Source organism: Carassius gibelio, chromosome B9 (genome assembly GCF_023724105.1).
Source record: "Carassius gibelio isolate Cgi1373 ecotype wild population from Czech Republic chromosome B9, carGib1.2-hapl.c, whole genome shotgun sequence".
In the NCBI taxonomy this organism is placed as follows: domain Eukaryota; kingdom Metazoa; phylum Chordata; class Actinopteri; order Cypriniformes; family Cyprinidae; genus Carassius; species Carassius gibelio.
The window spans coordinates 29887296-29912824 of NC_068404.1; the positions used below are offsets into that span (position 1 = coordinate 29887296).

General features: G+C 40.0%; 1 protein-coding gene across 6 annotated transcripts in view; it reads left to right on the plus strand.

Moving 5' to 3' along the window:
• Window positions 1-860: 860 nt before the first annotated feature.
• Window positions 861-25529, plus strand: part of LOC127964895 (NACHT, LRR and PYD domains-containing protein 3-like) — a 246545-nt gene continuing 221876 nt past the window's right edge. For 4 of the 6 annotated variants that reach the window (XM_052565386.1, XM_052565381.1, XM_052565382.1 and 1 more), the window contains exons 1-3: window positions 861-913; window positions 8352-8485; window positions 14102-14215. In XM_052565386.1, coding sequence (XP_052421346.1) covers window positions 881-913; window positions 8352-8485; window positions 14102-14215 — 281 coding nt within the window. In that variant the 5' untranslated portion in view covers window positions 861-880. The remainder of the gene's footprint in view (window positions 914-8351; window positions 8486-14101; window positions 14216-25529) is intronic. The other 2 variants (XM_052565383.1, XM_052565384.1) reach the window with 1 other exon arrangement.

Sequence of the window (25529 nt, forward strand, 5' to 3'; positions counted from 1 at the left end):
TTACAGTAAATATATAAAAAAAACTATTTGTAACCATTAACATTTTCATAAGTAACTGTAATTTAATTACACATTTTTTAACTGTAACTGATTACAGTTACATTTATTTTGTAATTAATTTACGTAATGGCGTTACATGTAACTAGTTACTCCACAACATTGGCAATAATCCAGTCTGGACAGAACAAGAGCTTGAACAAGGAACTGTAAAGAATTTTCCCAAAGAAAGGATGTGATATTCCTAATGTTGTATTAAACAAATTCGCAGATTTGCAATCAGTTTTAGTAATGTGGTTTTATAATCACTGAAAAGCTGTCACTCATCATTGTGCATCAGTGTTTTAATGTTGTTTTCATACTAAACTTAATCTTTAAACTGTTGTAGTGAATTGTGACGCATGTAAAATTGGATGATTGGACATTCCATCTTCGGGATTATAATCATATCAAGCTCTTGGGATTCTTCTAGTTGAAATTAATTTACAGATTATTTACAAATTAATATGCAAAGGTGGGAGTTCATGTTGAATAATAAGCAGGATTTTATTTTTGGTAGGTGTTGCAGTTTAACTGGTGTCCGTGACTTCTTCGTTGTAAGTAAAAGATCTGCCGCGGATTTGTTTCTACCATTACAATTAATCTTTCGCACTACATGATGCTGGTATTATTGTCAAGTGCATCACTTATGGACTGAGTTGAATTCATCTAGAAAACAGCTCTGGTTTCAGCAGCTCTCGTCAAATATCGTCAAACCACATACAGGTGTGTCACACAAACGCGTCACGTGATCTCGGGTGCGAGCTCTGCAGGTAAAACCGGTAACGCGTCTTTCTGCTTCAGGAAACACTTCAGATCAAAAACAACAACTGAATCTTCATTGATGAGAAGACTCCATGAAATATCACTCTTCACGGTCAGTTCAGTGATTTTATTCTGATATCATCATGTTATATTATAGTTTGTGTTTCAGCCTCTCAGAGAAAAAAAGAATGCAAAGTCCTCAGTTCTGCGTTATTTGTTTTATTTTCCCATAAAAAACAACAACCCAGTGAGGAAAAACAGTATTAGCTGATCAATTCTTAATTGCTGACCTGCTGCTGAATTTCATTGGAAAATAAGCAGAAATGAATCTGGACATCAGATTATAGAACGAACGAGTTTTAAAAGGAAAGAAAAGCTCAAATATGAGGCATGTTTGAGTGACAGATAGAATATATTTGATATTTCTGATCTCTACAAATTGTTTTTGATTATTTTAAATTTAGCCAAACTATGTTACCGACTTTTCATTAGGGGGGGGGGGGGTATTTAAAAAAGTTATTTTGAGTAACTTTTATTTTTACTTCATTACATTCCAAAGCATAAGATCGTACTTTTAACTTCACTACATTTCATAAAACATATCGTTACTCCCTATAATATATCATGTGCTCCGACACGCAGAAGCGGTGTCCGATTTATCATGAACGAACGAGTCTTTTCAAAATAAACTTTTAAATCGGATCGCAAATCGCACCAAACAATTTGTTTACGAATTAGAATTATTCGATTGCAGCTGTTCTGGAGTCAACCACTCAAATGAACCGTTTAGTGCGAGTCTACAGAAGTAAGAACCCGGAGATCTTGTGAGCGCACGTGCATCTAATGTTGCTAAAAGTAAATTATTAATGTCGAAATTTAGGATTAATTATTGTAACTGAAAATCATTTTAAGGTCAAAATTGTCAGTTGTTTGGGAACTAAATCCGCTGTAAAGAGTGATCTATTTAAGCCCACTGAAATGCTCGAGTGCAGACATTGCAGACACATCAATCAGTGTCTCTGTGTTTTAGGTAAAAAAACAAAAAAAAACTTTAAACTAACACAGATTAAATAAAATTACTAGTGCATGTTCATATTCCCCGCTGCCGTGATATTAACAGTTTTATTAAAATGCTACCATTCCCTATGTGACGTAACGTTATATTGTTTGGATTAACTAGACAAGTAGACAGACATGAATGTTAATTCATAACCGTACTGAAAATATTGTTAGCTGATGCTAACTGTCTAGCTAACAAGCTTGCTGGTGCTAACTTGAGGTAATTTTTATAAATAATGTCCAAATATTTTTTTTCAACCACCTATATATATATATATATATATATATATATATATATATATATATATATATATATATATATATATATATATAGATTACATCTAGGCACAAAAGTAAGGTTGTGATGTTTAGAACATGGTAACTACAGTAATTATCAAAGAGGGGAAGAGATGCACCCCGACAAGATTTGAGAAGGAAAAAATCATTATGAAAATATAATTATATTTTCCTTAAAACGCTCTTCCTAACTTCAGACCTTATTATCATGTCATATATAACTGTGATGTTCTGTAAAACAACAAACTTTAAAATACTTTGTTCTTCCTGGTGAAGATCAGATGGTCATCTCTGTTTTCTCTCAGGTAAATCACAGTGTAAGCTTCACAGTGAACATCATTCTCATCAACGTAGTCCATATCAACAACAAAAATATATCTTGACTCGATATAGTGGTTATTTTGGAAAAAATCCCAGGTATTTTCAGCAGAAGGATTATTTAAAAAAATATGTGCTAATATAAAATTAAATTAAGTAGCCTATATAAAATTGCAAAAATCTATCTTTCAGCACTTTTTTACTTAAGTAAATAAAAAATTGAGTACTTTTGTACTTTCACTTGAGTAAAATTGAAAAAGGAGTACTTTTACTTTTACTGGAGTAATATTTTTCTATACGTATCTGTACTTTTACTCAAGTACTTGATTTGTGTACTTCGTCCACCACTGCTATAGAGTAGTACTCCATCCTTCACAACTCCAAAAAGTCTTTCATTTTATTATATTCATAAGAGAAAGATAGTCTGTACCGATTTTTCCCAGAAAACCACGAGCAGCTGGAGGCGTGACGTGTGGGCGGAGCTAAAGAATCACGAGCGTGAGTAGGCTTTTGAGTTGAGAGTGTTTTGAGTTGGAAGCTGTGACATTACCGTGAGGAAAAAAACATCATCCAAAACAAACCATGGCTAACAGTCAGATTCAGAGTATATTTATGATCCAGAATCAGATTTCAAAATGATGTTTGAAAAAGATTCAAACATTCACTGATGCTCCAGAAGGAAACAAGATGCATTAAGAGCTGGGGGGTGAAAACTTTTGAACACGATGAAGATGGTCAAATTTGTCTTATTTTTTTTAAATATATATTTTTTCCATTTAGTTCTGCCCTTCGTAAGCAACAGAAGATACTTGTATTTTTCCCGGTACACAAATTAAGTACAATTTACCTTGATCTTCAAATTCCAAAAGTTTTCACCCCCCAGCTCTTAATGCATCTTGTTTCCTTCTGGAGCATCAGTGAATGCTTGAATCTTTTTAAATAGTTGTGTTTGAGTCCCTCAAATGTCCTCAGTCTGAAAAGATGCATCTCAAAATCATAAAGTCACTGCTGGAAAGGGTTCAAATATGCAAAGATACTGGAAAACTGAAGAATCTGCAGGGCCCTAAAGATTTTTCTGAAGAACGCTGCTCAGTTTAACTGTTCAGAACAAACAAGGGACTCATGCACAACCATCACAAAACAGAAAGACAGTCGAGGATCATCAGGTGACAGAACACAGTATTAAGAACCAAGGGTTCCCAAACTTTTGAGTGGGGTTATTTTAATAATTTCAGCAATTCTTTTGTCTTGTGGACTAAATGTTAATATCTTTTATGTACAATATCTTACTCAGGACAGTACTAAATAAAATATAACATGCAATTAGTATGATCTCTCTTATTTTTTGAAAATTACTCGCATTTTCACAGATTCTGCAAAGGGTGCCAAAACTTTCGATAAATGTAACAAAGTTTAATGTTGTATGTAAACTGTGTTTGAGAGAGAGAGGTGTTCAGAGAGGAATCTGTTGGATGTTTAGCTGTTATTTGTTTTATGGACTCAATGTTGAAAATGTTAAACATTTCAAACACTGTTGGCAGAAGTGGAAAATAAATAATTTTATGAAGTTACAATTTTGTTTGATTCCATGATGTATTTTACTGAACATGAGTATTTACAATGCAAATCCAAATTATTTTAATTTACTGACAGTTACTCATATCTTGTCTTTTAACTTTATTAAGATCAGATTCTGCAGGTAAAATTACCATAATAAGGTGACTTGACTTGGACTTGACTTTACTTACTACATGACTGGACTTGACTTGACTTGACTTGCCCAATAAAAAAATACTTGGGACTTACTTGAGACTTGAAGGTTAAGACTTGAGACTTACTTGAGACTTGCACATGTGTGACTTGGTCCCATCTCTGCTATCTGACAATACTATTGCCCGGAGAATTGATGACATGGCTGATAGTATTGAGGGGCAGCTTTTGGGCAGATTAAAGGCATCTCTGTGGTACGCAATTCAAGTGGACAAATTGATTGACGCGCAAAATAAGGTGATCATGTTAGTTTATGTGCGGTACGTGCATCAAGATGATGTGCAGAAGGATTTGCTCTGTTGTCTTTCACTTCCAAGCACAACCACCGGCTACGAAATATTTCAAGTATTGAATGAATACGTTGCAGGCAGACTGGAATGGAAATTTTGTGTTGGTGTCTGCACTGACAGGGCTGCTGCGAAAGAAGTCAGTGAAAGAAGTTGCGCCAGAATGTGAGGCAACTCACTGCATGGATCACCAAGAGAAGCTGGCAAGCAAGAAGATGTCTCCAGAGCTCCACACGGTCCTTAATAATGCTATAGGTGTCATCAACCACATTAAAGCTCATGCACTGAATACGCGTTTGTTTCAATTATTGTGTGAGGACATGGATGCTGATCACAAGCGCCTGCTTCTACATACAGAAGTTCGATGGCTGTCCAAAGGGAAAGCCCTAACACGAGTGTTTGAGCTAAGAGACGAATTACTGAAATTCCTCTCCAACAAGCAGTCACCCTTAGCAGCGCACTTCAGTGACAAGAGCTGGCTTGCAAAACTGGCCTACTTGAATGACATTTTCATGACCTTGAATGACTTGAACCTGACAATGCAGGGGTAGGATGGCTGACACATTCATGTTGGTGGATAAAATCGCTGGATTTAAAGCCAAGCTGGAAACCTGGGCACGGCGCATCAACCAGGGTGTTTTTGATATGTTCAGCAACTTATCCAGTTTTTCCGAGGATGCTGAAGGACTTGGCCAGTTGATACACTGCAACCTGACATCACTGTCTGATGAGTTTGAGCATTATTTCCCATCTGAAAAAGACCCAAGGAATGGCAAAGTATGGATGCGCAACCCATTCCAAGGTAAATATATGCACATTACATATTCATATTTAACACCCCTCTCCAAAGTATATTTTCTATTTAATTTTCAATTTGGCTAAAGATTTTTCAAACAATAATAGGCTATTTTTTACATTTAATTATTTTAAATATATTATTTGGACTGCTGTTGAGGCACTCTTCCTGGAACAATGTGTTGAAAATGACATCTACCAATGAATTCACAACAATTTGATAAAATAGTGTTCTCATCGTTATTATAAGCTGTGCATTGCTGGCAATAGATACCGGTAAACTGGAGCACTTTGCTGGTGCTTTATTTAACTCAAAGAAACGTATCCTATATGATATTAATCAGATATATACAAAATAAACATAACATTACAAATTATACCTGCACAAAATTACGAGAATGCACAATTGAATTTGAACTAATTTATGTGCCATTCAGAATGACTCATGTTGTGGACGCGCTCTTCCTGGAGCAACATGACACGGCAACTAAACCCAAATAATTCACAATTTTTTATTACAATATTGTTCTCTTTATAATGTTAATATGACAGTAGTCATAAACAATAGTCATTATTAGTCGTGCAGTGCTGTTTGAGCTGCGCATGCTGAAGCTGAAGAGGATCACCATAGACTACCCTTTACTACATTAATTTTTAACCAAATGCATCCTATGTCATGAGATAAATCAGATATAGATAGGCTTACACAAAATAAACACAATATTAAAACTTACATTTGCACAAAACAAAAGGCTGCAAATGAACACGCAAACTCATGGTCCCAAAAATGGTCCCAAACATAACTCCGGCGCGCTTTTTTTTTACATGTTTTGTGGTTGAGCAGCACGCACGCGCATGAACCTGCTTATCATCGATTAATCGTTAAAATCCCTATTTTGCACCAAAACACCAAAGCAAATTCCTTGTATGTGAAAACTTTCATGCTAATAGAAGTAACTTCTGATTTTATTTCTGAAGATGATGACGGTCAGAACCAGCTCTCATCAAGACAAGAAGACCAGCTGCTAGAGTTCAAAAATGACGGAGGCCTGAAAACTGTCTTTAATTCAACACCATTGACATCCTTCTGGATCAAAGCATTAATAGAATACATTGACATCAGCACCCTTGCACTGAAAACCCTGCTCCCGTTCCCGACTTCATATCTGTGCGAGACAGGTTTTTCTGCCATGACTGCCACTAAGACCAGAATTAGAAACAGACTGGATGTGAGGAATACCCTGCATGTCTCATTGTCAACCATCAAGTATGATGTTTTTGTGGCTCCCAAGCAATCCCAGGGGTCTCACTGATATGGATATCAGACTGTAAGCTGGTTTTCATTAATATTTGTGAAGCAGACCTTTTAAATGTCTTTTTATTGTATCCAGGAATTTGTGTGCATTGTTTTGGATGCATATATGTTTTTTTTATGGATGCCCAGGAAGAACAGCTTGTCTTGTGAACAGCTACAAATAAAGATATATCAATAAGCAGTTCATGCTCACATTAAAATAGTTTTCTTCTCATTGGTCTGGTATTTTTTGTTAAAGGTTAAAGCTTAATCTCTAATTTTATACTTTTAAAAATTATTGGCTGAAACCACTGTGTGTTTGCTATTGCATTCTGAAACTGTTTGACTGTTGAAACTGGCTCTTATTTTCATACAATTAGCCTTTGTTCTCACCTGTTGGTGAGTGAAAACACAAAGTTGCTGTTGAAGTGATTGTCTTTAGTGGTTCTGGAGATATTTGACAGGTTAAATGGACTGGTATGTTCATACAATTTGCCATTACTGCCAAGTGCTAGTGAGTGAGTGCTGTGTGAGTTGCTTTTGAAGTAGACCTAATTGTATGGGAGAAAAGGGAAACAATTTGTGAACTGGTCTGAAAGTTTAAAAAGATTGGTATTTTCATAAAAGTAGCCTTTGTTGCCACCTAGTTCATTATATGCAAATAAATGATAGGCTGTTACTGTTTTACACAGTGATATGTTCCAAACGATGCATCTTAAAATTGAGGCATTAAAAATGACAACTGGTCCCTGGTATTGTTTTTATGAATATGCTGGTCCCTGGCACAAAAAAGGTTGGGAACCCCTGCTGTACAGGGCACAATGGTGCTACAGACACTGAATGGTTTTATATTAATGTCCTGTACAGGGCATTTGTGCTGCAGACACTGAATGTTTTTAGATTGTTCTGGACAGGGCACACACAATCCAAACCTTGTGGTTTTCAGACAAACATTTTCTTTATTTGAAGAAAAAAAGAGCCAAAAAGACTAGTAATTATTGCAAAAGTGACTAGTATCTTTTTCAATATTACTAGTAAGCATTCATTAGATAATATTACTTATTTTTTAGATATTTTTTAGATACTGGTACTTATTCATTAGATACTAGTACTTATTTAATAGATACTAGTAGTTATTCATGAGTTACTATTACTTATTTATTAGACACTAGTATCTTTTGTAATTGCTACTAGTAACTATTCTTATATTACTAGTCAGCTTTTTTATTTGTCTTATGTTATGCAGAAGTAGAGTTCAAAATTTGCTAGTAAAAAAAAACAAATCTTACTAGTAACATTTCGAATAAGTACTAGTAATTAATAAATCTGTACTAGTATCTATTGAATAAGTACTAGTATCTATTTAATAGGTACTAGTATCTAATGAATGAGTACTAGTTTCTAATAAATAAGCACTAGTACCTAATGAAAAAGTACAAGTAACTTCACAAAAGTCACTAGTAGTTAAAGAATAAAAAAATAAAAAAAATAATAAAAAATTAGTACTAGTAACGTTAAATTAGATACTAGTGCAGTTTATAGATTAAATGTTAAAACTGCTTGCCATAGACGCATGTTTTCTTACACTTGATTACACACGGATCTTATCATCTTCCTTATCATAATTCTCTGAATTATTTAAAGTGTAATGGATATTCTGTTATATAATAATAATTGAAGAATTAATGGATATATTGCATTGTATGATTAATTAAGTGTTTGATATACAGGCCTCATGTCAGTCTGTCATTATGGAGATCAGAGAGAGATCTTCATCTCCAGATCACACCAGAGAGTCTCTGAAGAGCCACAGATCCATGAATCCTCCTGAATCCAGTGATGATCCAGTGACCTCTGACCCCAGGTGAGATATGATCCACTGACCTCTGACCCCAGGCGAGATATAATCCAGTATTAGAGTAGACAGACTGAACAAGAGACAGTTTGTAAGCAGACGCTACGTTTACAGCACTGCAGTGCATTATTAAGGCAGAAAAACTGAAACAAGTGGAGGGAAAAAAAACAGAAAATAATGAACAAATATTTTGTGCCTTTGTACGTCAAAATCAGAATGCAAAAAACGTCTCAGGTTACGTATGTAACCATGGTTCCCTGAGTAGGGAACGAGACACTGCGTCCTCTAGGGGGCGCTTTGGGGAACACCTCGTCGTGACCCGTGTCTGAAGCATACAATGAAAAAACACCAACTTGTTGGCCGTCGACAGCCTCCGACGTCACTACCGGCGCGACTATAAATCAGCACCGGGAGAGCACATCATTATCTTCTTCGTCTGAAGCTTGCGTCCGAAGCATGGCAGAGAGCTAGAGGACGCAGTGTCTCGTTCCCTACTCAGGGAACCATGGTTACATACGTAACCTGAGACGTTCCCTTTCGAGGGAACTTCGAACTGCGTCCTCTAGGGGGCGCTTTGGGGAACAGTATACCCACGCCGCCATGCTGAGGGGAATGCAGGCCAGAATCATGGCGAGCACTAAGTACCAACTCTACCATTACTATGGGAGTTGCCCCTGGGACGTTTAGACGGCTGTCTGTGACAGTACCCCTTACGGCCAAAAGGCCTAAGCTACATACCCAACTTAATTGTTAGGGCCTCTGCCCTGGGTAGAGCTGAAGGCTTGGAATCAGGAAAGATTCCTTTAAAGGGATACGGCTAAGAACCTAGCATTTGTACCAAGTCCTGCCTGTCACACAGGGGCTACCGCTAGCTTACGCATAAGCTTGCTGAAAGAGCTGTCTCAACAGTTCTCTAGTAGCAACACCCTGTTTAGATAGGTATCCGAGGATACATAGGTGGAGTGGCGCCCAAGATGAACGGGGCTTTTACCAACTCAAGAAAGGGCACGAAGCAACCGCGCGAAGCCCTCACCATATAGGATTTTAGAAAGAACGCAGAATACTAGCGTGCAAACTTACCACAGTGTGGATTTCAGAAAATGTGCAAAGACTACACGTGCACACTTACCATAGCATGGATTTTCAAATACTGTTCTAAGGAGGGGCTCTCGTGGCACTCTGATAGAGCAGCTCATAGATGGAATGTTGCATCTTAAAACAGTATGATTGAGAGTCATCAACTCGATCTATGGAAACAATACTGGAGCGCTCTGGGGAAAAAAACAGAGAACTCCGTCTCGTACGAGAGGAGAACTCCGAGCTCAGAGTAGCGCACTCATAGGTGACCCTTTTTTTGGAAAAAGGGGAGCGCTGCTAAATTACCACGAGAATCACCCAAATAGCCCCTCATGTTGAGAAAAGCGATGCTTGAGGTGTATAAACAAATACACACTGGCTGAATGGAGCCCAAGGAACCAAGGTCTAATCATCTCAAGAAAGGGAACGAAGCGTTACCCCTCATCGTACAAGATTTCAGAAAGTTTGCAGAGTCTTGCATGCAAACTTACCACTTGTGGATTTTTAGAAAGTGCGCAAAGCGTTCACCTACACACTGACCACCATGTGGTTTTGAGAAAGTACACAAAGCTTAGCGTGTGTACTTAAAGGTTCCTAAGCATCGTAGAGGAGCTGAATCTCACGGGAGAGGCAAGCTCAATTTTACAAACCTCGGGTGAGGGGAGCATCACCTGAGGCAGCATATACAAGAAGACTTCTGTAACTGCCACCTCCACTTCCCGGTAGATACGACAGCACCCCTAAGCGGCCAGGAGACCCCTCGGGGTGACCTGGCCAGACATCCATGAAATTCCCTGCAGTGCTGTGCCAGGCCTGATGATCAAGGAGGCTCCCTCAGAAACCTGTGATCTCAGCCGCCTAATACCGGAACATGAAGCCGGATGGCTGCTGCTGACGAATGTTTAGTAAACACTGTAACTGAGCACTGCAAAGGAAACTCAGACAGAGTTTATTAGTAGACACGTAACCACCAGCAATTAAATACACATAAGTATATACAGCGAGGGTTACATTTACTCACTCACCCTCCTACGCCGGAGCCCCGCTCAAGGGGTACCTCCTTTTAACCTGGACCATCAGTTTCAGGTTGGTTGCTATGGACATAGAACCATAAAAAATATTATAGGTCCAGCATAGGAGACTGTTACGCGAGAGGTTTCCACCTAACCTCGATCAGGTGGAGAGCTGGTGGTTACAGGGGAATTAGGAAGGGGAGGATAAAAGCAGAAGTTAACCTTTTGAAGTCGCATATACGCGTTGTGTCTTTTCTTTTAGTAGATACCTCGGTATCATTCTGATTCGGACGAGAACGCTGCCTCGTCTAGATCATACCTCTTAGGTTCTGCTTACCTCCTCGTGACCCACGATTCCTCTAACCCCTGCCCGCAGGTGGGGGAGGAGCGCGAGTTGCGACACTAGCCTTCTGTTCCCGTCTTTGATTCTCAGATCGAGACAGGCCAGGACCCCTATGTTGTTTGGGCTCAGACCTGGACCTTCGTGCGACGAAGGATCTGAAAGCAGCAGAGCGCGCCTTCGTCTCCCTGAACTTTTCAAATCGCCGCCTCAACGGAAATACCGAAAAGTTCAGAAGGCGAAACCTGAGCATCGAGCAGAAAGCATTTTCTTTCCTCCCGATGTCTGTTCATCCACAGATGTCACTCCGCTGCCACCATGGCCGCCATAGTCCTGCCCCATGGCGGAGGCAGCCTGCTTGGTAGCATGGAGAGAGATCCGTGGTGTGGCGCAGCTCAGCTACCAGATCGGAAAAAGGCCCCAGCCTCTATCCAGGTCTCTTAGCAGATCAGTCTGATATGCTTGAAGCACCAGCATTGTGTGTAATAAAGCCACAGCCTGACCTGCTACTGCGTATGCCTTGCCATTTAAGCGAGATGATTTTCTGAAGGGGCTTAGATGGCAAGGAGGGAGATTAAGAGAGGAGGTTTCCCCTGCAGAAAGAAAACATTTTTCACATATAAAAATTTATAAATTATTTATAACATTTTTAGCTCTTTCTACAGGGGCATTCCCTCCTAGCCGCTTTCACGTATCACCTCGATGTTGGCAGATTACTTTAATGCCGAAACCGATGGATGCAAGAAGAAAACGGCATCATTCATTTCTTTTTAATCTCTGTATGGAGATCATGCACAAATGAAAGGCTCACCTGAGCTGGAGGGTTATGGTCAAAAAGGTAATTTTCGCTCAATAACCTCCAACAGCTCTACATACGCAGGGCAGGAGAATTGAGAAGGCTCAGCCTCAGCTTCTTCACCATCCTTAAATATCTCCTGCTTTTCCTGGGTAAAAAACCCAGCAGAGCACTAACCTCAGTATGAGAAAGTGTTAAAGATATAACATCATCCTCCCAAGGCTCTCTCTCGTCCGCCGCCCCCTTTTTTTTTTTTTTTTTTTTTTACGATCTCGAAAGGGAAAGTCCCTCTTTAAACCATTCAGACAGATCCATCTGTATTCTCACAAGCTCATTTTCTTTCCTGCCTCAGCGTGGACAGATCCTGAACCGCGGGAAGCAGATGGCTTGCCTTTTTTTTTTTTTTTTTAGAAGAGAGACGAACGAGAGTGGAGCTTTTTCCATTGAAAAAACGCTCACAGTGCACGCAGATTGCCTCCTCAAAGACATCGCGTGCGTGCTCTTCACCCAAACAAATGACGCAAAGATCGCGTGTGTCATCGGGTGTCAAATAACGCCGACACGGATGCACACATCGTCTAAACGCTTGCTAGTTGTCGCCATGATAAACAGAGAAAGATCGCCCTTACCGGTTCTTTCAGATGCACGCTTCAAACAAAACAGTCAGTTGAAGATGAATAAGATAATGATGTGCTCTCCCGGTGCTGATTTATAGTCGCGCCGGTAGTGACGTCGGAGGCTGTCGACGGCCAACAAGTTGGTGTTTTTTCATTGTATGCTTCAGACACGGGTCACGACGAGGTGTTCCCCAAAGCGCCCCCTAGAGGACGCAGTTCGAAGTTCCCTCGAAAGGGAACATGATTATCATTTTTACAGAATACCATCATTGATGTAGGGCTGTTTTGATTCCACAATTTTTGGAATCGATTCCTCACTGTTGCATTCGATTCTTTTCCAATTCATTTTTTTGATTAAAGGAACCTTATCTCACCATGATGACTGAAGGGTAGGTTGTATAATGTATCCCTCCAATAATATGAAGCTGAAAAATAAGAAAATTTTAGTTTTTTCAGCTTTGCTCTTGAAATTAATCATAGCCCAGATCAGCAGGGACATGCGTTTATCTACAAGAAGTGTCTAAAATAAATGTGCACAGTTCAGATAAATGATGAAGTTTACTTTGTATACTTTGCATATTAACAAACTGTACACTGAAACAAAATAACCAGAACATTAATGACTGATACAGCTCATGGTTTATCAGTCAATCAGATGCGCTCTCGGCCACTGATCTATGCTCGTGACTTATTATTTATAATTACCATTGGCTGATAGTAATGTTTAAAACAAATAGTAATTTAGATGGTAATATAAGATCAATGACGTCATGATCTGTTCTGTCATGCAGCGCTCAAAATTGAAAATAATCTTTTATCTCACAACTTTTGTAATTACGGATTTGGTGAATTGTGCTTCTGAAACGGAAGGCTACACCCTAAAATTCAAATGATCAGTACCAACTCGTTTTCTTTGTTTATTTTTTTGAATTTAAATTTGTGCAGCCTTTGTCGGATGGAGGCTTCTGTTTGAGAGATATATGATAACCCATAGATAAGCTTTCTTGAACTGAAAAAGACTCTGAATGAGGAATCGATTTCCCTTGATGGAATCGACACTCGATTCCTAACGCCTCTGAATCTATTCTTTTTGGAATCAATTCCCAGCCCTACATTGAAGACACACTTTGAAGCGAAACAGACGTGTATGGTTTCAAGCATTAAAATTTCAAGCATTTAAACCTGAAACATGTACATGGACTAGACAGTAATAGCAGTAGTTCTAGTGTTTTATCATGAAGAACAGTTAATAACACACTTACCCAGAAGTGCAGCTCAGAATCAGTTTATAGTTGTTTGGCTGCTTTATAATAGTCTTGTAGAGCTGCGGTTAGTGTTCTTGTCACTAGACAGTACTTCAGTTTGTAATAGACAAATATCACTGGACAGATATCAGTATTCAGTGTGCTGGAAGTAATTGTAAAATACTATGTTATATGCCTATGTAGAGATCTGAATGCCTTGAGCGTTTCTTTTGTGTAGAAACTGGGTTTTTCCTCAAGATAAATGTAGTTTGAACTATTTGTTTGGATGCTTGACCCCTGTATGACTGAGAGTGCGAGTCAGAAAACCTCACAGCATTGCTAAGAGTTTGTTTATTAGTGGAAGACCAACTGTCTTCTGCTGGCAAACCATTCACACATGTGGAGAAGGCGTCCGGATCAGATGATCATGATGTAAATGTGTTTTGGCGTCACATCTGACTGTTGGTGCAGATTCTCACTTTCTGTCATCATCACTGTTTACAGCAAAAGAGTGTGATATTTCTGTGTGTTTTCTCAGGATCTACAGTCAGAGATCTTCATCTCCTGATCACAGCTGTGTGTCTCTGAAGAGTGATAGATCCATGGGTAATCGTCCTAAATTGAGTGATGAAGCAGTGACCTCTGACCCCAGGTGAGGATAATCGTGTGGTGATGATTGAACTGCTTTATGGGAGTCAGAAACACACTCAATGCACACAGACAGAGCCGTAGCTGGGGTTTGCGGGGCCCTGGTGCAGGTTGTACCAGTGGGCCCTGTTTGAAATTGTTTAATTTGCATGTTCATTCTATTTATTTATTTGTACTATTTACACAATGTTTAAGCTTGTTTTAAGTTTGTAGGCATAAGTGTAAGTACAGAAACCAAATAATAAAATGTAAAATAGCACTGCATAGTCTTCAGTATAAAATAAAATAGGCTATGTAATTATCAATGAAGATTCGGGAGGAGCGCGTCAGATTAGAGCTGTAATCGGGTCTTAAAAGTTAGGCCCGACAGGACCCGAGCCCGACAGGTTTCGGCCCGAACCCGACAAGTACATTTTGATTGAAAGCTTTTTTAAAGCCCGAACCCGTTTACAGCCCGACATTATTCAAATGTGCGCACGCACAAAGCTCTTTTGCCTTTTGCCAACAATGAGCAATTTATTCATGTTTTAACATAATTTACTCATAACTAACGTAGAATAGACCACTTGGAATTTGGAATAAAGAAATAAAATAAGTCCTGTGTCACATCGTAACATCTCAGCATTCTAGACATAGGCTCATTTAACCAATAAATAGACCAACGCACCAATAAAAACGAGTCATTTAAAAAAAAATTAAGATACATTTTAAATTGAGATGGGTATTTGGCAATAACGAAATTAAGATAAAGGCTCCGCCAGATTTGCTTTATTTAATAAAAGAATAATGCCAACATTAGCGTAAATACTCTGTCAACATTATGCATTTAAGACTCAATTAATATTTAGTTATCATTTGAAAAACCTTTACTCACAGAGATTAGGCTAGGTCTAGATGTTTTTGTGGAGGAAAATGATTGAATCCACTGTAGATGTCTTCAGCGCGTTCCTGCGCTCACTGATGGTGCGTCATTATTCACTCATTATTCTCATTATAAGCATGGTCAAAACTTTTCCACACCTCAGAGTTTGCTTTAGTTGCTGGTGCAACCAAAACGTAATCACCAGAGGCAAGCCTCCGTTACACTTGCTCAGCATTCATTTTCGCATCTTTCTCACGCTAATCGAAACACATCACATGACCGCTCGTTTACCTCGCAAACCGGAGCGCAAGCACGAGCCCGGCCCGAGCCCGCGTAAGATGTTAGAAATTAAGCCCGAACCCGACCGAACCCGTCAGGTCCCGACGGGTCCCGTCGGGTTCGGGCAAAGATCTTCAGCTCTACGTCAGATACTTAGCCTAATCATAACAGGTGGACCACAATCAAGTAATCAATCCCATAGTATAAATATCGCTGGCTTACCTCTATCCATTGACGGTTTATCAGCATCCCTCCTCCACCCCATCTCCTCACATCAAGTTCACTTTATAATAATACGGGGAAGGGGGGGTACTCTAGGTTCAGGCCATTCCCGAGCTCGGTGCCCCTTCCCCGGACAGCACGCCAAATACGCATACCATACCTCAGCTAATTATATGTAAGCGTGAACTAGTGAAATACAGTCAGACCAAAATGTATTCAGATACCTTTAACATTTCTCACATTATCATAGTTTATTTTCTATAGTTTAGAACATGGTATTAAAATAGAACAAGAACTGTTTAACTGTCAGAACAAATTTATCTTGATAATGCCAGAAAACTTTGATAAAAAGGTGTGTAATGGATTACAATTAAACAAAACTTCAGACAACTGTTAGAATGCCAATATTTACACAACTATCAACACTTTGTTGACCAATTACCAAGCAATGCTTAATTTTGTTCACTTTGTGGTTAATTAGCAATTAAAGAAGAAACACTTAAGCAAAACACGGTCAGGTCAAAGTGTCTGAATAATTTTTGGTCCCAAATAGTCTATAAATTTCACTGGTAGTCCACAGTATGAAGAATTTTGGGATATAATATTTAACAGTTATTATTTTGCTGTAGGTTACATAAATTAATAGTGCCCTGCACCCACAAATAAAAGATGTCAAAAAAGTTACATTTGGTGTCAGAATAATTTTCGGTTTGGCTGTGGATTAAATCTTGTTAAAACCTTTCATTTTCTTGGATTAACGTTAAAATTAAAATTAGGCGCGGTCACTTTAAGAGACAAAGCATCCATTATAATAATACACATCTGATTTAACTTTCATTTAAAGACTTAACCAACAGTTTTTTCGAACATACTTTCCAAGACAGGTATTTTGACATCCTTTTGTATGTATTTGTTGTTACAAAGCAAGAAGAGGCAAATTCAGTGTTCAATGGCTTTGAGACGCGTCTCTCTGAATGTGCCCTGTGCGAACAGAACACCGCGCACCAGTGCTGAATTGGGCTCCTTCACATTTTTTCTGTTCGCATGTTTAAACTGCGATTTGATCCGAAGAAGAGCTTGGGTCCGGTGTTGCTGTCCATGAGACGCCGCTCTCTGATTGCGCACCGAACACATCGTGCGATTAACCAGCCACTCTGTTCAGCTTTTCCACGTGTTGTGTTTGAATGCTTTAAACTCTTTAAATTGGCAAGGCTTAAAACACGTGAAAATGATAAGCTTTCATGACGAAGCGCAGCTGTGGCCCATCAACTGTCTTAAACGTCTTTTTAGGCTGGCCTCAGCCAGTCGGTTGAGATCATTGGGCCGTGGGCCCCTATAATCGTCACCACCTTTCACCCCACTAGTGACTGCCCTGCACACAGACACTCGACACAATGAGCACACAAGGTTCTACATTAACAAACTTCAGGAGTGCAATGAAAATGTGATAAATATGTATGAAATGTCATGAAAATATATAATAATGTGTTTTCCTTCAATTACAGGATACAGCAAGACATTTACCAGCAAAAATTCATATTTTGAAAAACTTGTTTTTCTATTGCTCCTTCAGAATGATGAGGGAGATAATATATGCATCTTACAACCATCTAAAATGTTACAATATCCACAGCATAAAGTACAGACTTATAATTCATCAGCTGTCAATCACAAGCCATCATCTGGAATAAATGTGCTCTAGGCAAGGCAAGGCAAGGCAAGGCAAGTTTATTTATATAGCACATTTCGTACACAATGGTAATTCAAAGTGCTTAACATAAAAGAAAGTAAAATAGTCATGGAGAAAAATAATACAAAAATATAAACAAGCAATTTTAAAACTTTGGAAATTATTTAAAAAATGTACTTATTTAAAATGAATTTAAAAGAAGAAACAGTCGAGCAACAGAGAAGGACAGCAGCTTGTAAGTGTTTTGACTCGTTTTCTCATTAGATTAATGTGTGATCGTCATTGCTAGGAAAGTTTGGTTTAAATTGTGTGTCTTACCCTGGTAAATACGTGCTGAAAGTGGTGCTTGGTTTCACGTTTGCCTATCGCAGGACTGCCCTGTTTCGATCTGCTCAATAGTGAGGCGTGGCCAGCTGACTTCAAACACAGGTAATCAGGCAGGTATAAAAGCGGTAGGTTTCACCGCGTCAGCGGTCGCGGCAGCCAGCGTGTGAAACCTCCTCATGTGACGACCGACAAGTGTAAAGACCATCGACTCTACCTGCGCGACTCTCCACCGAGCAAGAACACCGACAGGGCACTTGAGTTTTGCTTTTCTCCCCTTTCTTCAGGTATACCTCACTTTCTGTATAGCTTGCTCTCAAATACTTATATCTGTCATTTGTTGCCACTATGTGCTTTCAGATCTCTACTATCACTACTAACACTCGGAGAGCATGCAATGTACGTTGCATGAAGGCCTGTCCGACAAACCTACGGCCTGTCCCTTTGACCTTTACTACTACGCTCTCTATTCCAGTTGAAGGAGTTGGATGTGCTGCTATCAAACTTCCCTGAAGATGGTACTCCTCTGGTACTGCTTGGTGATTTCAACATCCACGCTCACTCTCTCCATCTCGCCTATCTTCTGTGGTTTCATCCTCGCTTCCTGCACTCTCTCAGTTTTCAGCTCTGGACACGAACAGTGCTACGGACACTCTTTGCTCCACTTTAACCTCTTGCTTGGACAACTTTTGCCCACTGTCGTCTAGACCAGCACCCACTGCCCCATCTGCCCCCTGGCTGTCTGAGGTTCTCTGTAAACATCACTCTAACCTCAGGGCTACAGAGAGGAAATTGCATAAATCAAGAAACTCTACCGACCTCAGTGTGTATCAGTCTCTTCTCTCTTCTTTCTCTGCAAATGTCTTCACTGCTAAAACATCCCACTACCACAACAAAATTAACAGCTGTTGTGACGCTCGGACACTCTTCAAAACTTTCTCTTCTCTTCTTAATCCGCCTCCACCACCTCCCCCATCAACTCTTACAGCTGACGGCTTTGCAATATTCTTCACAAATAAGACAAGAACCATCACTGACCAATTCTCCACACCACAGACTGAGAATAACTTCACAATGACTGATGCACACTCTTTCTCCTCCATCTCTCCACTCTCAGAGATGGACGTTTCCAAACCTCTCCTGTCCAATCATCCTACTACTTGTCTACTTGATCCGATCCCCACTCACCTTCAAGCGATCTCTTCTTCAGTCATACCTTCGCATACTCACATTATCAACTCCTCTCTTCAATCTGGAACATTTCCCTCAGCATTTAAGCAGGCTTGGGTAAGCCCACTGCTTAAGAAACCATCTCTACATCCAGCTCATCTAGAAAACTACAGACCAGTATCCCTTCTTCCATTCATTGCAAAGACACTTGAGTGAGCTGTGTTCAACCAGCTTTCTATGTTCCTTGTACAGAACAACCTCCTGGACAGCAACCAATCTGGCTTCAAAAGTGGCCACTCAACTGAGACTGCTCTGCTCTCAGTTACTGAAGCCCTGCGACTGGCAAGAGCAGCTTCAAAATCCTCAGTACTCATCTTACTGGACCTGTCTGCTGCTTTTGACACTGTTAATCACCAGATTCTCCTGTCCACCCTCAGAAAGATGGGCATCTCTGGAAACGCAGTTCTGTGGGTTAAGTCCTACGTTTCTGATAGATCCTTCAGGGTGTCTTGGAGGGGTGATGTTTCTAAGTCTAAGTTCTGGGGTTCCTCAAGGCTCAGTACTTGGACCACTTCTCTTCTCCATCTACATGACATCATTAGGATCTGTCTTTCAAAAGTATGGCTTTTCTTATCACTGCTATGCTGATGACACCCAACTCTACTTCTCATTCCTACCAGATGACCCGACGGTAGCTGCTCGCATTTCAGCCTGTCTGAGTGACATTTCTAGCTGGATGAATGACCATCACCTTCAGTTTAACCTTACGAAGACAGAACTCCTGGTGATTCCAGCTAACCCATTGCTTCATCACAACCTCTCTATACAGCTCGGATCGTCAACCATTACTCCTTCCAGGACAGCCAGAAACCTAGGAGTCGTGATGGATCATCAGTTAAGCTTCACAGACCACATTGCTACAACGACCCGGTCCTGCAGATTTGCCTTATACAACATTATGAAGATTAGACCCTTCCTCTCAGAGCAAGCCACCCAACTTCTTGTCCAAGCTCTTGTTCTCTCCAGACTAGACTATTGTAATGCTCTCCTGGCGGGCCTTCCTGCATGTACTATCAAGCCTCTGCAATTGATCCAGAATGCAGCAGTGAGGGTTGCCTTCAATGAGCCAAAAAAAAGCTCATGTTACTCCTCTCCTTATCAGGTTACACTGGTGTAAGAATAAATTGTATATTCTTGCCTTCGAGATCGTAAATATTATTTTGGTTCAGGTTCGGTTATCTGAGCAGAGAAGAGCAGGTACCCGGGAACACAAGTGGTGCAGGTCATTCTAAGCTCAACTTTATTGTACAAGGGGTGTTACTTTTATAGGGAAATGAAGCAATGGAATGTCTGGCAGATATTTAGATGATCAAGCATAACACACTGCATTGAGCAATACCATGAATATAGAGTAAGGTTCAAAAGGAATACATCATACTTTCATCACCCAATATCCTTTATCACAATATGTTCACGCACATGAGCAGAATCTCACAATGGCCACTTTAAGACAGTCGAAGACATGTCTTACACAACCGTGAACAGTCTTGGGCATATCTTATGTTTCTTGATTATACTTTCATACAGTAATCATATGTGATATATATCTTCAGGTAGTATTCATTTCTGTTATACAGTTTTCAGAATAGGTATAAAAAATGGTTAGTATAACTCTTAATAAGGATTACACACATATATCAGAATCAGTTTTCATCTCCAGTAGAGCTATCAGCATCTGTTGGAAAATCCTCAACTTCAATCACATTCATCTCCAACTGCTTTGGAACCCTAACAAAGGTTGGTACTGGATTGGATACGTGTAGCATTGCTTGATAGGTATTTCCCATAGTGAGTGCTGTAACAGAACGCATTATAAAAAGTAGTAATACATTGCATCACACAGGGTGCTATTAGCAGAAGAATCACTATGAATATAACAACAGGTCCCAATACATTTCACTTCTGTATGCTTCAAAGATTCCGTATTTTCGAGTAAACAATCAAAAGGTAGTTTGGTTTGGAAATAACCTCGGCAAGACTATGTTTTCTAGGTTAGGATGTGCTTCTAATATAGCCTCTGCTAAGCATACAAGTTCTTCGTTTAAATCAGTAGCTGCTTCAGCTATTGTACGCAGAGTAAAACTCTCTAACGGTGGTACATCCATCAATAGAATTTAGCCCTTTATGGTAACAGGGTGGTGTAAGGAGTTAGCACTGTTCTGGCTCAATGGGCCAACTATCTTCTTGCTTTGGACAACCTCCACCTCACTATAAGAGGTAGTTCCTTCCTCCGCTTAACCAGTGCCTTTTCTTCCCTGCTAAACAGTAAGGTGAATCCCCGTTCGAGATTATATTTAAAATTTGAGCTTGCCTGCTCTCCTGTAGAGTAATTCTTCAGGCGTGAGGCGTGTATCCACTGCGGTTGATAATCTGTCAGGACTCCCGTCCAGGTTACTGCGATCACAGTGGCTGGTCCAAGATATCTTGGTTCTCCCACCTTCGTTGGCTTCAGGCTTTTGATGAGCACACTCTGTCCTGGAACAAAGGGGTGAGTAGGCTTTTCTGAGGGAAGAGGAAGACACAAAGAAACATCAGCACATATAGAGTTAAGTTTCTCAATGATGGAAGTCACTTAGTCCTCCTGTATCATCTCCGGATCACCTAAGGAAGTAAAGCCTGCGCAACCTTTAACCCATGGGGTCAAGAAAGGTCTACCCATTAGTATTTCAAATGGTGAAAACTTAGCGGTGGAAGATGGAGCCATTCTTAGTTCTGTCAAGACAGCAGGTAGCAAATCTACCCATTTCTTTCCCGTATCAATAGAGGCCTTAGTGAGCCTTCGTTTGACTGTTTGGTTTAGTCTCTCCACATTGGACGAAGACTGTGGATGGTAAGGTATGTTCAGGTGCCAATCAATTGATAATACTTTAGCGAGTAGCTGTGTTACCTTTGATGCAAATGGTGTTTCATTATCATTCTCAATAGTGTTAGGTATCCCAAATCTAGGAATTATTTCTTTAGTCAAAATCTTTACCACTGTTTTAGCATCTTCCTTTGCTCATGGAAATGCTTCTGGCCACTTTGAAAATCGATCCACAATAACCAAAAGATATTTCAAATTACCTTTTGGCGGCATGTGTGTGAAATCAATTTGTACATGTTGAAATGGTGCTTCTGGATGCGGTAATGCGTCATGTTTAATAGGTTTGTGCAGGTTTACCTGTGCACTTGTGAGACACAAATCTAAAATCAGCTTTGCTGTCTTGTGTACATCTGCAATGCAATACAATTGATTAATAACTTGTACTACTTTTGCACAACTTGTTTGTGACAGTCCATGGTAATGTCTGATAAGGACAATTAGTCCTAATTTTGGTAAGGCTATTCTTCCTTTCTCATCTCTTAAGAGTCCATCTTTGTCTGGAGCACAGTTATGTTTACTCCAGTGCTCTAAATCAAATTGTGTAGGTTGACTCTGCAAAATTTTAATGTCAATGTCAGGAACATTAGTCACATGCATAGTCATAGCTACCTGTGTTTTGTCACCCATATTAAATGGAGAGATGTGTAACAGTTTTACAGTTACAATGGTCCCATTAGTCTTCTATACATGCAATATTTAATCATGTCACTAGGGGCACTCTATCCAGTGAGATGCCTGGTAACATAAAAAGGATAAGGGAACAAGTATGAGGTAGGAAGGATGTGTTAACCACATGGCAAAACTTTCTCAATGATGCTTTCTTGTATTTTTGGCCCTGATTTGAGGAACCTGAGGTTCTTAAACTCAAGTTTAAGTACTCCTGTTAGTACTTTGGTTGTATATATGATGTTAGGGAATGTTTATGTAAATGAGATGGGTACATTTGTTAATGGTGTCACTAAGTTTGTTTGTTTGTTTGATGCAGAGGGTTCAACGTGCAGGCATTTGGAGGCAGCTCAATTGTAACTAGGACCTTGATCAAAAAGGGGATTAATTGTCTTCAGTTTGCCCACAACATCTTTGTCATCTATTGTACATTTTACAAGCTACAATTCGTATGGTTCTAGGCAGATGTGTCCTCATCAACAATGCACTTAAGTACTGTTTCATCTTGCTCCTACTATCCCTAAGACTAAGTTCATGGTAGCTAAAGACGCCACTATGATTGTCTGGACTATTGAATGTCTCCCTTGCAACTGAATAACTATGCACATTGTAGGATTACTGACTGTATGGTGATTTGTGGTGTAATACACATGGCTCATTGAAAAGTGAAGGTCTCTGGTCCCTTTATTTCTATATGTAGCATTAAAAGTGTTGTTAAAAGCAGGTGTTACAATTTTATCTGGGCTTTGGTTGCTTCTTTTGCAACTTCATCAGCTCTTCTGTTTCCTACAGCCTGTTCTTCCTCAACTGTTGCGTGACCTTTTACCTTTACTATGGCCACTTCGGCGGGTAGCTGTACTGCTTTGGTTAGCTGTCCTATCAGGTTTGAATGTGCTATGGGTTTCCCATCTGCAGTTTTGAAATCTCTTGCTTCCCAAGTTTTGGCAAAGTGGTGTACCACTCCCCATGCATATTTGGAACCAGTATAAATAGTTACTCTTTTTCCTTCCATCAGCTCACATGCTCTTATTAATGCTACTAATTCAGTAGCTTGAGCTGAGTTAAAATCTAAAGCAAATTCTTCAATTGTTTCCCCAGTCTCAGACACCACAGCATAGCCACAAAGGTAGACCCCATCAGCAGGTTTTGAACATTATCCATCAACATATAGATGTTCCCCCCCATCCAGGGGCGAATCCAAAAGATCGGCCCTGGAAGAACATGAGGAAGTTAGTTCAATTATGCAATCATGCTCTGTGACATTATCTACCATGTCAGCCATTCCTAACACACCCAACAGTGCCGGGTTAATGGACGCTGTAGGTTGGATCGTTAGATTTTTAGTTGCCAGCAGTGTTGCCTCGTAACCTGAGCGTCGTTGCGCTGTCATGTGTTGTGTTTGCATATTGTGTAAAATTGCGCCTACCTGATGTGAAGTATACAATATCAAAGGGTGTGACAAAACCATTCTCTCAGCCATCTGTACAACCAGGGCAGCTGCAGCCACGGCACAAAGACATGCTGGCATACCTGTAACTATGTTGTCCAATTTCTTAGAAAGGTATGTTAATGGTCTGTATGTGGAACCATGCTGTTGCAGTAGGACACCTATGGCCACCCCCTCAGTCTCACGGACATGCAAGTGAAAGTCTTTGCTGTATTCTGGTAGGCCCAGAGCTGGGGCCTTGGTGATCGCCTGCTTCAGCTGTGAAGTTCAGTTCTGCCTCCTCAGTCCAGTTCAGAAGCGTGCTTGGTGGAGCTTTGTGATCAATCAGGCTTCTCAGGAGCCTGTCATGCACTGCACAGTCAGGTATCCAGGATCTGCAATAGTTAACCAGTCCCAGGAAACTTTTAAGCTGTTGTATAGTTCGTGGAGACTTCATCTTCCTGATCAGCTGGACCCTGTCTGTAGAAATCCCTCTCAGACCTGGCATGATGATGTGTCCCAAATAGGTAACTTTGGATTGAACCCATTGGAGCTTGTCTTTGGAGGCCTTGAATCCTGCTTGACTGTGAAATATTTGTGCGTACAAGAAATAGAATTAATCACAGTCGGTACATCAGGCACAATTGGAGCTAATGGTGATATGAATTGATTTATAGCTCTTAAATCTTGAGTTTAACGCCATGTTTTGCCATCTTCTTTAACTATGGGGTTAATTGGCGTGTTGTAAGGTGAGTGTATCGGTACGAGGACACCCTGCTGGACAAAATTCTCAATCAATGGCTTTATGCCCAGTTCCTTATCTTTAGACAAAGGATATTGCTTAATATAGACAGGTTAATTAGCTTTCAATTTTGCTTTATACGGTTCCATGTCTATAAATCCTGTGTCATCTTTATACTGTGACCATAATGCAGGGTCTACCAGAGTTTCCATTGCTGGTGGTATGTCAGACCTGGGCTTACATATGGCTGGTTCTGCTTTGCTGTCTTCCCAGTCCGGCAATGGGTTCACAGAGACCTGTAAGCTAGACAGGAAAGAGAACGTGACAAAATCATCAGTGAGTTTAATGTCCATATTTAATTTGTGCATCAAATCTCGTCCTAACAAATTTAATGGAGCTCCTGGGATGATTGTGAATTTGTGAAAGAATGGAATTAATCCAGGAGCTCTTACCTCTAGAGGAGGCGTTACAGGACATTGAATGTCAGTTCTTGAAATTCCTACAGAGTTTACTATTTGACTAGAAAGAGGACCCTCATAATATGCAGCAGTCACTGAAGTTGCGTCAGCTCCAGAATCTATGAGGAACATCTGTGGTTGACCATGCACTAACAATGTAACATATGGCAAATCTTTATTGTTGTTGTTAAATGTGAGGGTCGTCATAGATACATTGGAACTGACATCACTCTGTAGGCATCCCTATTGTGGTCCTTGAGGCTTGTGCCAAGAAGTAGAATAAGTGGAGTTAATTCTTTCTCTGTCTCTCTGCTGAGAGTGATCTATTCTGGGCTTCCACTGCACTGAATCTCCCTGAGGATGATTCTGACTTCTTCCTTTTCTGCAGTCTCTTTGGACATGACCTTCCTTTCCACAGAGATAACAGACTATCCTTGATATTTTTGGAACACTCGATCTGTGCTTTAGTTCTGCTTTTAGGTCATGTTCACCTCGCTGTGGCTTTTGCCCAGTGAACATAGCAGTTTCAGTTTTGACCACAAACCCTCCAGAAATA